At 38.8% G+C, this 14,769-nt stretch overlaps 1 protein-coding gene across 1 annotated transcript in view; it reads right to left on the reverse strand.

Annotated features, from left to right (window-relative positions):
• LOC121017919 (calcium-binding mitochondrial carrier protein SCaMC-1-like) overlaps positions 1 to 14,141 on the reverse strand; it is a 40,827-nt gene extending 26,686 nt beyond the window's left edge. Inside the window, 1 exon segment of the mRNA XM_040456413.1 lies at positions 13,908 to 14,141. Within this exon segment, the coding sequence (XP_040312347.1) occupies positions 13,908 to 14,090 (183 nt within the window). The 5' untranslated portion in view covers positions 14,091 to 14,141.
• Positions 14,142 to 14,769: the final 628 nt, after the last annotated feature.

Consider the following 14,769-nt stretch of genomic DNA (forward strand, 5'->3'; position numbering starts at 1 on the left):
AGAGTATAATTTAAAGGTAAGCAACTGTTTATAACATGGCCAGAAAACTTAATGCTAATGTTAAGAATTCAATTCAGCAGTAAATCCTGGTCAACATGTGCCCATGGAGAGAGGCTGAGGTGACTGAATTTTAGCCCCAGGAACCCTGGCGCCAGGACGGGGAGGATGTTGGCTTCATTATCCTAGGTCACCTTCCGGGCTGTGAGCAAGAGAAAGCACATCCAGGTACCCTCGCCCTGACACCTTCAGCAGTAAATGAAATAAAGCAATTTTTTCTTTTTTTGAGAGAGAGCACAGGCACACAGGGGGGAGGGGCAGAGGGAGAGAGAAAGAATCTTAAGCAGGCCCCATGACCGAAGATCATGACTTGAGTCGAAATCAAGAGTCGGACATTTAACCAACTGAGCCACTCGGGCACCCCAAGATAAAACAAATTCTTAAAGATAAGCCTGAACATCATGTGCAAACCAAGGGTTGTAATGGCCTTTCTTATACTTTTAGAACACACAAAAACAAAAGGAAATTCCTCACGGAGTCAGAGTGTTCCCTCAAAAGAAAATACACACATACACAAAAACAAATAATCCAATTTAAAAATGGGCAGAAGACATGAACAGACATTTCTCTGAAAAAGACATAACAGATGGCCAATAGACACATGAAAAGATGCTCAGTATCACTGATCATCAGGGAAATGCAAATCAGAACTACAAGGAGATATCATCTCACACCTGTCAGAATGGCTAAAATCAACAACACAAGAAACAACAAGTGTTGGCGAGGATGTGGTGAAAAAGAAACCCTCTTGCACTGTTGGTAGGAATGCAAATTGGTGCAGCCACTGTGTACCATGGCCAGAACAAGAAGGAATGATTAGCCTCATAGAGGTTCCTCAAAAAAATTATATAGAGGTTCCTCAAAAAAAATTATATAGAGGTTCCTCAAAAAAATTAAAAATAGAACTATCTTATGATCCAGGAATCAGACTACCAGGTATTTACCCAAAGAATACACAAACACTAATTCAAAGGGACACATGTAACCCTGTGTTTATTGCAGCATTATTTACTATAGCCAAACTATGGAAGCAGCTCAAGTATCTATCAATAGAAAAATGGATAAGGAAGATGTAGTACTTTTTGCAATGGAATATTACTCATCCATAAAAAAGAATGAAATCTTGCTATCTGCAATGACGTGGATAGAGCTAGAGACTAACAATAGTCAAATAGTCTGACTAAGCAAAATAAGTCAGTCAGAGAAAGACAAATACCAGATGATTCCACTCATATGTAGAATTTAAGAAACAAAACAAAACAAAACAAAACAAAAAAAGAGACGAACCAAAAAACAGACTCTTAAATATAGAGAACAAACTAATGGTTGCCAGGGAAGGGGATGGGTGAAATAGGTGATGGGGATTAAGGAGTGCTCGTGTAGGGATAAGCACCAGGTGTTACAAGGAAGTGTTGAAACACTATACTGTATACCTGAAACTAATATTACACTGTATGTTAACTAACTGAAATTTAAATAAAAGCTTAAAAAGGCAAAACAAAAGAAAACGATAGAAACCGGCAAACCAAGAATTAGAGAATGAAGATGATGAGATCCTTCTATAGTTACAATCACTTGTGTGATTTGAAAGTGACATTGGATGATCAATTAAAATTATTTTTAAAAAGCTTCTTAAAAAAGGGAAAAAACCGTCTATGAGTGAGTAGAGATTAATCCCTTCTTCTTCAGGATCACCACTGTGCTGGATAAAGCTACTTAAAAGTGAATTTTGTCACCTTGTAAAGACAAGTTCTTCAGTACCCTAAGTGTCTTTCAAAGTATGATTTATTACCTCCAATAATGCTTAAATATAAGATGAAATTATCCAATAAGTTTTCAAATAAATTTATCAAGAAAATATAAATCATAGCTCAATGAAAGACAAGGAAATTCATAATATCCTGTTCCGTATCCATTCAGAGTATGAATCAGTCAATCATGCTCAGGATGAAATGAACAACTTACGTTCCCACATGCTATTTAAAATAACTTTAGTTTGTGGGGGAAAAAAGAATGAAATCTTGCCATTTGCAACAACATGGATAGAACCAGACACTATAATGCTAAGCAAAATAAGTCAGTCAGAGAAAGACAAATACCATATGATCTCACTCATATGTGGAATTTAAGAAACAAAACAAATGAGCAAAGAAAAAAGAGAGAGACAAACCAAGAATAGATTCTTAACTATAGAGAATAAACTGATGGTTACCAGAGGGGAGATGGATGGGGGGATGAGGATTAAAGAGTCACTTATGATGAAGATGAAATAAAACAATAAAAGAAAAGGAAGAAAAAGGAAGAAAACATAGCTAACACTTTAATGCACAATGCCGAAGACAAGTTATCCAGTGAGTTTGTGTTCAATAACCCAAACATCAAAGGAATGTATGGCTGTGAAGAAAGTTTTAATCTTTGACTCCCTGGACTACTCTGGCTCTAAGCTCCAGAAAAGCTTGTGGAAGCCCTAGGCTTACTGAAGAAATCATGTAACTATCACATGCTTAAAGTTTATAATTTATGGCTGCATTTGAGGAAAATAAAATGATTCTCTTTGAAAATGAAGCCAGTGTTAGATTCCAGAAGAAGTGATATGTGTATTCTTTTTACGGCACAAAAAATGAGAAACTACTGTTCTTTGGGACATTTTTCTGTTCTGTAAAGAAAAAATATCCTACCCTGCACTTAACTCTCTTGCATCCTTTCTGTTAAAAACAGTTTCTTTCAAGTTCCCTTCCTGGGAAGATTTCAGGAAACGTATTCTTCCCAATTTTAGTTTATGTGCTGCTGAAGCAAGTACCAGGAAGCATATTTTTAATCGATGTGCACTCGTTTGATCTTGGTGAATGGCTTGAATGCACGTCTCCTGACCAAGTTGATGGCTCTTAAAATTCAGAGGCAGGAAGTCCTAACTGCTGGTGTGATGTGGTGGTGTGTCATTTTTCTAACCAAACTTGGCACAGCCTCTATATTTTTATTAAAAATTTCATTGTCAGATGCTTCATTTATTTGCTTACCCTTTAGCAGTACCAGCCATTAGATGAAAGTATCTGACACAGATTCCTTGAACTGTAATGTGAAATAGTTCTGAATGATGGGATCAAAAGGCAAAAAATACTTCACCCACCATTTTTAATCTATTTCTTTTGCCACTCTAAATGTCTGCTCAAATACAGGGATCTCGAACTGACCTGGATCCTTTTAGTTGAAAGGTCTCTTAAAAGCCACCTAGTCTGCTCCCCTCAATCCTACACCTGAGGAAACAAAACCTCAGGAAAGCTGAAGGGCTTTTTTGTCCACCCTCACACTATGGGGATGCAGAGATACAGGCAGGACTCTGTTCATGCTAGCTCTGCACTCTGAGGCAGCCAGCGAAGGTAACTGGTTTCTTTGTCTGGTCAACATTTTGATAAGATTTCTTTCTGACCTGACACACATCATATTTAGTTTCATTGTATTTTGAGTAAGAAGGATCTTATAACCCCCTTTTATGTGAATTACCATCTAGTTTCTTTAGAACTATGAAAGAGTTGTTTATATTAGCAGGGAAGACATTGCAGCAACGCAGAATTATTTTTTTGGTTTGTGGTAGTAATTACGAAGCAGACCATGGGGTCTTTTCTTAGAATTCCTAATTTGCACACACTTTTTGGAGCCAAAGTCAAATTGCTAAAGTTGTGAAATCTGATATTTTAACCTAGTATTTTTATTACCAACTTTTCTTTAGCAGTATTCTTTTTGTCACTTAGTTACTGATTTTTCTGCGTTTGATATTTTAAGTGTTCTATGAGTGATATACACCTTTTTATGAAAGCTGAGTCTCATGAATTGAAGTAGCTGAGGTCCTTGATGTCTGTCATCCTTACCAAAGTACCTGACACAAAATTCACCAGAACCTAGAGCTGTAGCTTTATGTAAATGTTCACGAGAGCCTGCCTAGGATGTGTCTGGAAACGGCAAGAATGGCAACAATGCTGGAGCAATTACAGCTCACTGTAATACAATGAGCAAAGGAGAGAGGGAGTGAGAAATGGAAGCAAACAAGAGACAAGGCCAGAGAGGTGTATGTAGTCAGGGAATATCATAAAATTATCTTGTTTGTCTTTTTACTGCCTGCCTCTGCTACTAAAACATAAGCTCCAAGAAATAAGGACTTTGTCTAGTTCATCACTACACCCCAAGCACATAGAACAGCTTCTGACATACAATGGGTAATCAATTAACACTTGTTGAATAAAGCTTAAAAATGACATAATATAAAGAAAACATATTCTGTGAATTTTACTTAATCATTCTATGGCCTACTTAAGAATATAAGTTCACCTAGAAGTTTTATAGTTTCAACTTAAGTTGGTCCCAAGTTTTAACTATTTACAAGACATGCCACAATGAATAATCTTGTAAAATTATAATTTTTGAATCACAACTGTTTGTAACATAGATTCCTAGAGAGAGAATTGCTGAATTAAAGGACATGTAGATTTTCTAAATTTTATACACCGCCAAATTATCTTCCAAAAAGGGAATGTCAAAAAACTAAGATTGTCAAAAAAGGGGGGGGGGGGTAGGGGAAGTAATGTCAAAAACTGATAGCTATTCTTCTAAGATCAAGAACAAGACAAGGATGTCCACTCAAGCCACTTTTATTCAATATATTACTGGAAAGTCCGATCCATGGCAATCAGACAAGAAAAAGAAATAAAAGGCATACGATTGGTAAGTTAGAAATTAAACTGTCAGATGACATGATACTATACATAGAAAATTCTAAAAGCTCCACCAAAAAACTATTACAAGTAATAAATGAATTCAGTAAAGTTGCACAATATAAAATTAACACCCAGAAATTGGTTGTTTTTCTATACACCAATAACAAAGTAACAGAAAGAGAAATTAAGAAAACAATTCCATTTACAACTGCACCAAAAAGAATAAAATACCTAGGAATAAACTTACCTAAGGAGGTGAAAGACCTATACTCTGAACACTATAAAATAATGACAAAAGAAATTGAAGGCAACACAAATGAAAAGATATCCCATGGAATATTAATATTCTTGGAAAAATTAATATTGTTAAAATGTCCATACTACCCAAAGTAATCTACAGACTCATTGCAATCCCTAATAAAATAACAACAGTATTTTTCACAGAACTAGAACAAATAATTCTAAAATTTCTGTGGAACTACAAAGGACCCTGAATAGTCAAAGCAATCCCGAGAAAAAATAAAGCTGGTGGTGCCACAATACCAGATTTCAAGATATACTACAAAGCTGTAGTTATTAAAACAGTATGGTACTGGCATAAAAAACAGACACATAGATCAATGGAACAAAACAGAGAGTCCAGAAATAAACACACACTTATGTGGTCAATTAATCTATGAAAAAGGGGGCAAGAATGTACAGTGGAGAAAAGACACTATCTTCAATAAATACCCCCTGGGAAAACCGGACAGCTACATGCAAAAGAATGAAAATGGACCACTTTTTTACACTACACACAAAAACAAACTCAAAATGGGTTAAAGATCCAAATGTGAGACCTAAAACTATAAAACTCCTAGAACATAGGCAGCAATTTCTATGACATTACGATAGCCATATTTTTCTAGATTTATATCCAGAGGCAAGGGAAACAAACCAAAAATAAACTATTGGGACTACACCAAAATAAAAAGCTTTTTGCACAGTGAAGGAAACCATCAACAAAACAAAAAGGCAACCTACTGAATGGGAGAAGATACTTGCAAATGATACAAAAAGGTGTTAACATCCAAAATATATATAGAACTAATACAACTCAATACCAGCAAACAAATAGTATAATTAGAAAATGGGCAGAGGACCCAAATAGACATTTTTCCAAAGAAGACACAGAGATGGCCAACAGACACATGAAAAGGTGCTCAACATCATTAATCCTCGGGGAAATGCAAATCAAAACCACAATGAGATACCACCTTACACCTGCCAAAATGGATAGAAGCAAAAAAGACAGAAATAACAAGTGTTGGGATGGATGTAGAGAAAAAGGAACTTTTGTGCACTGTTGATGGAAATGTAAATTGGTGCAGATGCTATGGAAAATAGTATGGAATTTCCTCAAAAATTACAAATAGAACATACCATATGATCCAATAACTGAACTACTGGGTATTTGCCTCCCGCCAAATGAAAACACTCATTTGAAAAGATATACACCTCCCTATGTCTACTGCAGCATTATTTACAATAGCCATGATACAGAAACAATCCAAGTGTGCACTGACAGATGAATGGGTAAAGATGTGGTAGATATAGACAATCAACATTACTGTCATAAAAAAAGGATGAGATCATGCCATCTGTGACAACATGGATGACCCTAGAGGGTATTATGCTAAGTGAAATAAGTCAGACGGGGAATGAATAATACCATTCGATTTCCACTTACAAGTGGAATCTAAGAAACCAAACAAACAAACAAAAAGCAGAATCAGACCTACAAATACAGAGAACTGATGGTTGCCAGAGGGGACAGAGGTAGGAAGATGAACAAAATGGGTGAAGGAGAGTGAAAGATAAAGGCTTCTAGTGATGAAATAAATAAGTCACAGGAATAAAAGGTACAGCATAGGGAATACAGTGAATGGCATTGTATGGTAATAGATGGTAGCTACACTTGTGGTGAGCATAGCATAACATATACAGAAGTTGAATCATATGTTGTACACCTGAAACTAATGTAACATTGTATGTCAACTATACTAAAATAAATAATTATTTAAAAGGGAATGTCAGGGACACCTGGGTGGCTGAGTCGTTTAAGTGTCGAACTCTTGATTTCTGCTCAGGTCATAATCTCACAGTTTGTGAGATGGAGCCCCGTGTCGGGATCTACACTGTCATCAGCACAGAGTATGCTTAGGATTCTCTCTCCCTCTCTCTCTGCCCTTGCCCTGGTCATCTGTGCTCTCTCTCTCAAAATAAATAAATATTTTTTTAAAGGGAATGTCAATTTATATTCTCATCAAAAATATTACAGTGTGCCTACTTCCCCACATTATGACAAATACTAAATACTATCAAACTTTTCAAATGTTTGCCAATCTCACTGATAAGGAAGGAAGGGAAAAAGAAAAGAAGGGAGAGAGAAAGGGCACCTGGGTGGCTCAGTCAGTTGAACAGTCAACACTGATTTCAGCTCAGGTAATATCCCAGAGTCATGGGATCAGGCCCCACGTTGGGATTCTCTCTTGAGACTCTCTTTCTCTCCCTCTGCCCCTCCCCCCTGCTCATACTCTCTCTCTAAAATTAAAAAATAAATCTTTAAAAAAAAATAAGGGAAAAAGGAAGGAAAGAAATATTAAATTATATTTTTGTTTCAATTTGCATTATTAATGAAATTAAACATCAAGTTTGTTGGCTTAAATATTATTTCCCATATCTGAACCTAACAATCTGTGCTGGTAGAAATTGGATACAAATCACTAAGGGACACAAGAAGATTAAAAATTACTACTGACATTACATTAACTATTTAGAATCAAACTCAGACAAAAGAAACCAAAAAACAGAAGACTGATTACATATAAAAGAAAAGGGAAAAAAAGTACAGGTCAAAAAACATTGCAAGTAAAAATTAACCTCTGCTATTGAGACCAGATGGCATGATAAAATAAAATTTATCATTTTAAATTATTAACATGCTGGTTGTCACACTGAATTGGAAGTAATTTTTTTTTTTTACTTACCTATTGTTGCTGACCATGTAGGGAAACAAGCACTCTCATTTATGGCAGTAAATGAGACAATCTACTTAGATAATAGTACAATCTAACTACATAATAATTTTGCAGTATGTATTAAGATCCTTATTCATACCTTTTGACCCTGAAATTACTCACCTAGAATTTTATTCTAAGGAAGATGAAAATATAAGGGGAAAAAAATTGCACACATCACTTACATTGCAGGAAAGTTTGTTAAAATGATGCTTTGTTCTCATAAGAGGATAACTAAGTCTTTATACCTTTAAGAAGTGATGGGGGTAGTTTTAATTTATGTCTTTCTTTGATTCCTTATCTATATAATACTGACATTAATTTTAAAGAGGTGAAATACTCTCTTATCATCATATGGCATAACATCTATTCACTGCTAAGTGAAACAAAACACATTTCAACTAGATTTTTCCTCTACTTTAATATTGGAAAACCTACTAGAAATCTAAAACATCTAGAAATGTGAATATAAATTGGCAAAATTACCATTATTTATCATTATAAAGTTCTCTAATTTTTAAATTTCATGATAAAACCTAGGATATCACAGCCAAATTTTAAAGTTCCTCCCTAAATTTTTCCATACTTTATAAATGTATGCTTGATATATTTATAATACTGAAAGAAAACAATACTATATAAGATTGAAAAAATCTCTTCCATCTATTCACTTTCCTGAAATTTTTAGTCCTTCTCTACCAATTTCACTTATTCCTCTTCCATTCCCTTTGCAGGACAAGTCTTCCAAAGCAATTTACAATTTCTTATTGGAACATTTGTTTAATGAAGCTCCAAGATGTATATATTTTGCTCCTTTGGAAAGCAAGCCAACTTGTAGTATTCCTAAGATGTTATATTGTGTGTACAGCACGGAATTCAAATAGGCATTGAGGTTATTGGTAGACATATCAGAAAATAACTTCTTTTCCTTCAGAACCTTTTAAACACTTTTATATCAGAATCATTACAAAGCATTTTCTACCAACTGGCTTCAAAGACTAATTTTTCCTCTTTTGCCAATAAAGACACTTTCTCCTACTACAGTTAAATTTATAGAAATTATTCCAATTATTGCATAAGTTTTTTGCCATACTTTATTTGCATTCCATCATTAATCACACCTGCTCACTCAATACATTTTAATTGTACATTAAAATCAATTTAAAGTCATATGCCAATTTCAAGAAAAAAATGTAGGAATCATATGCTTTCCTATGCATGACATTTGCTAGTAAGTCACAAAACAACTGGAGGCTAAAATGAAGAAAGTTTTTGAAGTAGCATAAGGAAAGCTCACAGTGAAGGACAACAGTTTTATTTTTATAAAGCATATAAAAATGCAGAAATATGTTGTTTTTAAAAATAAGAGTTTGCTCATTTTCCCAAGGGTCAATGAGGTTCATTTCTCCAGGTGATTTACTTATGTAAATCCTGAGAATTCAAATGAGAATCAGAATTTTGCTTTTTTTTTTTTTAAACACAGGCTTGAACTCTCGATCCTGAGATCAAGACCTGAGCTGAGATCAAGAGTCGGACATTTAACCCAGTGAGCCACCCGGATGTCCCTAGAATCAGAATTTTGAAACTTAGAACTCTCTTGTTTTTTATACATAAGAAAACACAAGTTTAAAATGAAATGGAAAATGTAAACTACCTAAGGCAGTACTTAACACATGGTAAATAAGCAATAAATAGTTCTGTCACTCTTCTGCTTGCCTTGTCAATGGTCAAATGACTAGCCAGTGGCTTATCTGTATGGTTTGTAACATTACTGAACAAGAGGTAGCCTAATTCAATATTTTATATCAAGTATGCCATTTCACAAAGTTGTGGGTAAACTTTTCAATTCACCTATTTTTAATTAAAGTCAGTGTGTATGTATATGCCCTGTGGGCTCAGTCAGGACCACTGCCTGGGAGAGAGCCGCTCATATCATTGGGCCTTCTCAGACACTCCCAGCCATACTCCCATTCTAGTGTTTCAGAATCTCCCACATTCCTAGTGAAATCTGTAGAAATGGAAATCTTTTTTGCTCTGTTTTCACCACCCTCCAACCCTATGGATATAAATTAGTGCAAAAACAGCTAACATCTGCTAAATGACAATTATGTGTCCTCGCTGTGCTAAACTAAAGCCTTACCCAGTTTAATCCTAACAGCTACCCTATAAGGTGAGTTCTAGTCCTATTAGGAAAATTTACCCAAGTGGGGCCCAGAGAGTGAGATGCTGAAGTGTTGTGAGGTGAAGGTCACTGGACATATATAGCCAAGGAAGTAGGAAGCCTGGATGTTGTATGGATCATATGCAGAAGTGGATGAGGAAGTCACTCGGGATGATATAAAGATCTGCAGTAGAGATGGAGACCATGAGCAGGTGGTAAGTCTTCAGTGACCAAGAGGCTTATACAGAAGTTCAGTGAGTAGCAAAGAATAAAATGGTTGGGTCAGAGGGTAGATGGCATGGACCTCAATGAAGCGGTTAATTAGAAAGGAGAAAGAGGAGGGACTTCAGCCCTGAGAGGGCTGCAAGGAGGCTCTTCAGAGGATAGCTGCTTCAGTAAGAAGCAAGGCTCTATGAAGAGGTTTAAGTGCTGAGAAAGGTTGTTAACCACAGAATAAAAGTTCCAGAGGTGACAGAGGGTTCAGGGAGAAGGAAACCTTTCTTCCTGCTACTTTACTATTCTTCCTCAAAGAATAAGAGCACTGATATAGATAAAAAACGATTAGTTCCAGTGCTAAAACAGGGGAGTTTTGCTGGGAGGAGTAAAAGGATTATAACTCCAACAAATGCACATTTCTTTCTGCTTGGTAAACTCCAAACCGGTTTTCTAGGCCCTGTCCCCCACCCTTGCCCTTAGAAGGTCCTGTAGGAAACAGGGTGGAGTCCAGAGGAAAAGAGACAGGGCTGTGGCAGCTTAAATCTGCCTATAATCTAGGTAAGTATTTCTTATCCTGAAATCCATAAACTCCTACAGGTCTGAGTATCTTTTGTGAGAATTTCCTAATTTTGTGTTTTCCTTTTAAAGATAATCTGAAGACAAATAGCATAAGCAACCAGACAGCCACCTTATAACTAAGGCCTAATATTTATTTCAATGTCCCTGTGTAATCCAGTAATCAAGCATCAAAATGATACCACTTTGTTGAAGGCTACTGAAAAACAAAAAACAGAGGTTCACCTCATAGGCAATAATGTATTTTTTGTTAAGTAAAATCCAGTGACATCAGAGCCCACATATATATAACAGTTTTCACAGTATTCATACAAAATAGAAAGTGGGGGAGAACTGGGCAAACACGTGATAATTTCAGAATGTTTAACTCAAACAAATGTACCTATCAGTAGAATATTCATAAGAAAATGAAAATTTAGTTTTAGCCAAACACTATTAGTTATCTCATTAAATAAATGTTATTAATTAGAATTTTGGTGGTTTTTATAATCTTTAATTTACATACCTGTTAGGATCTATGGTTGTATAAGAGCTATAAGCATAATGATTTTATACTTTCTTTATATTTATAAATATATCTAAGTAACTATGACAAAAATGATTTAACTCAATCCTTAGGAGTACAAGAATTGTTTTTCTTTAAAAGATAATATATAGGCCTATATTTTCAAGTTTTGAGATCCACTAGTCTGGATTGTGTTCAAGGCAACAAGACCAAGACTCACCTGTAGTTCAGCACAACTTCCCTCATCACAGAAGGGAATAAGATGGGGATCTAGGACCAAAGCCCCAGGTCAAGTGTAATCTGTGTTGTATACCTTCTACGTCTATAACATGTATCACTAGCAGAGGAAGGTGGTAAAGTATTGAGCAATTCAGGATCCTAGCCCTCTCACTTTCCTCAGAGACACAACCAACAACAAGGTACATGCATACATGGAATTACTCAAGGTTAGAAATTTCCTCCATTGTGACAAACCCCACAGTTAAATTCAGTCTTCATCTTACAAGATCTCTCAGCAGATATCTCAGTTCTATATGATAACTACCTCCTTGAAATACTTGACTCAAATTGGCTCCCAAGAGACCTTACTCTTCTGATTTCCCTTCTACTTCATTAACTGCTTCCTTTTAGTCTCCTATGTTGGCTCTTTCCTGACCTCAAAATGTTGCAATGATTCACAACTCAGTCCTCAGACCAACTCAGTCCTCAGACCCCTCTACCTAGGGGATTTTGCCCAATAAAAAGCTTTACCGATACAATGCTGATGATGTACATCTCTAACCCTTGAGATTTAGATTTATCTAAATTTAGATTTAGATTATCTCCTTGAGATTTAGACTCAAATACAAAACTACTACTTGCTATATCCACCTGGATGTCTCTAAGGAACCTCAAATGTCCAAACCAAGAACTCTCGATAATCACTCACCCCACTTCACTACTCTCCAATTCTGCCTGATCTTAGCAAATGGCACCACCAACCAACCAGTTGTTCAAACCAAAATTCCTGGAATCATTCTTGAATTCTTCCTTTACCTCACACTCCAGATCGAATTAATCAATTTGTCCTGTCAGCACTATTTTCCAAATGCTTCTCTGCAGTAGATGCTGTGGTGCATTGCCCACATTCTCAGGACTGACAGTAGCTGGGAGTACTGGTGACTAACAGTTCTCAGTTGAGCTCCTCCTTCATGCTTCTCTAGGCTGAAAAGACTCACCTTGCCTAAAGTCACTCCCTGGAGGCAGCCAATGTTCAATAAGTAGGGGAGGGGGCATAAGAGACGGGTAGGTAATAAAGCCCTGGCGCTCTTGCCTCAAGGAAGGACAACTCTTAAAGAACTACCCCAGATGCAAAGCTCCTTTTGAATTGTCTGAAGCTTCTGTTGCAATTCTATCACAGCTCAACTTCCCCCTCTGTCCAATCCTGCTGTCCAATCCTGATATAGTGACAGAAAATAAGTGGTTTTCTTCCAAGTGGCAGGTTGGAGATGATACCTTTTGAGAATGAGATACCATTCTCTAAGACATAGTGTATACCTTAAATCAGTACTCATGCTAATATACCTATATCCCTACCATTCTTCTCTGATTCCTACCCTACTCTCTCAGGTTTCTTCTCTGATATCCCTTCTCAAGTAAGCAGGAGCCAGAGATACTTGATAGGCTGAGGTCCAGTGTCGTGGAGTTCTGGACTAAGTAGAAGGAAGTAAAGCAGAGCAGGAAGACAGAGGTATGAGATAAAGAGATAATAATCAAATCAGAGCAATTGGTTCTGGAGCACAGACCCTTAAGGAATTTCCTGACCCATGGGAATATTCTGGACTTCTAACACACATCTCACCAGAGAGCTGAAACAAGTGGGGAGATCATCTGAGGACTGGTTAGCACTAATAGAGGGGAAACATGATTGTTTTCTCTTGGTATTTTGAAACTTTCACCTAACCAGTATTTAAATAATCAAGACTGGTCCAGAGAAGGAAGACATCCCTAATCTAGGCAAGGCACTAAATCAGTCAGCTGAAGCGTAAACCCACGGATCTAGGTCTGATTTCCCCCAAGACATTTGGTGTCGATTTAAGAATGAGAAGAGGGACGCCCGAATGGTTCAGTCGGTTAAGCAACGCAACGCTGGGATTCTCTCTCTCCCCCTCTCTCTCTGCCCCGGCCTCGCAAAATAAATAAACTTTAAGACAAAGAGAGAGCAGCTCTGGGGACCTATCTGCTCTTGTCTTTTATGCAAGACCCTGAAGCGTGAACCTAGGCTGTGAACATCCTGGGAAAGGAGAAAGTCTCTTCTACGAATTCACAAAGGCTAACACAGCCCCTGAAATTCTGTGCGGGTTCAGTAAATGTTGAGTCACTAGACACCCACTCAGCATCTCCCAAAAAGTCCAGGAGAAGGCTCTGGTCATTGTGGAAAGTGACTGTTGTAAGGAAGCCTAGAACGTGTTTAGCTGGGCTGGGCTCCGTTATTCTGCGTTGCGGGTGAGAGGGGGCGCTCACGGAAGAGAATCCCACCCTTCCAACATGGTTCCTGGAAAGAAGTTTTGCAAAGAGCAAGTGTGACTTTAACCTCCGCCCAACGTCTCCCACACTCCTGGTGCCACGTTCCCTTGGTCACTCACCTCCTCCGAGTTCTGGCCGGACGATAAACCCCAGTTTTTCAGCCCCTCCTGGAGCTCGACGATGTCCACCAACCCGTCCCCGTCGCTGTCCAGGGCTTGGAAAAGCATCTCGTACCTTAAGTCATCTTCGCCTTTCTGCCAGGCCACCCCCGGCAGCACGAAGCCCCGAAGCCAGCGCAGCATGGCCCGGGCGGGAAGGCGGGGGCCGTTCGGCCGCCTCTCCTCCCGGCCGGATGAGGGCCACCGGCCCGCCCCGCCCCCACCCCCGCTTCCGGCTGCGCCACCTGCCGCCGCCTCGACGACGCCCGCCTGCGTGGGGCTTCGGAGACAACGGCTCGACGGGGCCTCCGGGGCGAGCCCGCCCACACCGCTGGGCTCTCGGGCGCCGCTGGGAGCAAGTTCGGAGGACCACCTCGTGGGAAACCGGGCCCAGGCGCCTCGCGAGGGTCGCTACGCCCCAAAAGTTGCAGGTTGAGGCACCAAACGTGGCGGCAACCTGCACCCAGGACTTCCCCGGGCCCACGAGCGACCCGGGAGCCCAGGAAAGTTTAAGCAGAAGCAGAGAGGGCGCGCGTTCCCCTTGCGGCGTCGAAAGAGCTTCCGGGTGTTTCCTAGCTCAAACTGAGCGGCTCCTCAGGTGAGTGCTCCGACCTGCGCCTCGCCTCTGACGGGAGCATCTCGTGCCCCCGCGCCACCCCTCCTTCTGGGGGCGTCTGAAGAGGGCAGCCCTCCCAGAGGGGCCTCCACGCTTGGTTCCAGTCTCCCTCCTCCCAGCCCACTCCCAGGGACGTTGGGGTTGCTTCCGGGAGCCCCCTCTTCCTCACCTCCAGCTTTCTCCCAGACACCCCCCCCCCCGCAGCCT

Source organism: Herpailurus yagouaroundi, unplaced genomic scaffold (assembly GCF_014898765.1).
Source record: "Herpailurus yagouaroundi ecotype Mexico unplaced genomic scaffold, PumYag 77, whole genome shotgun sequence".
Taxonomy (NCBI): domain Eukaryota; kingdom Metazoa; phylum Chordata; class Mammalia; order Carnivora; family Felidae; genus Herpailurus; species Herpailurus yagouaroundi.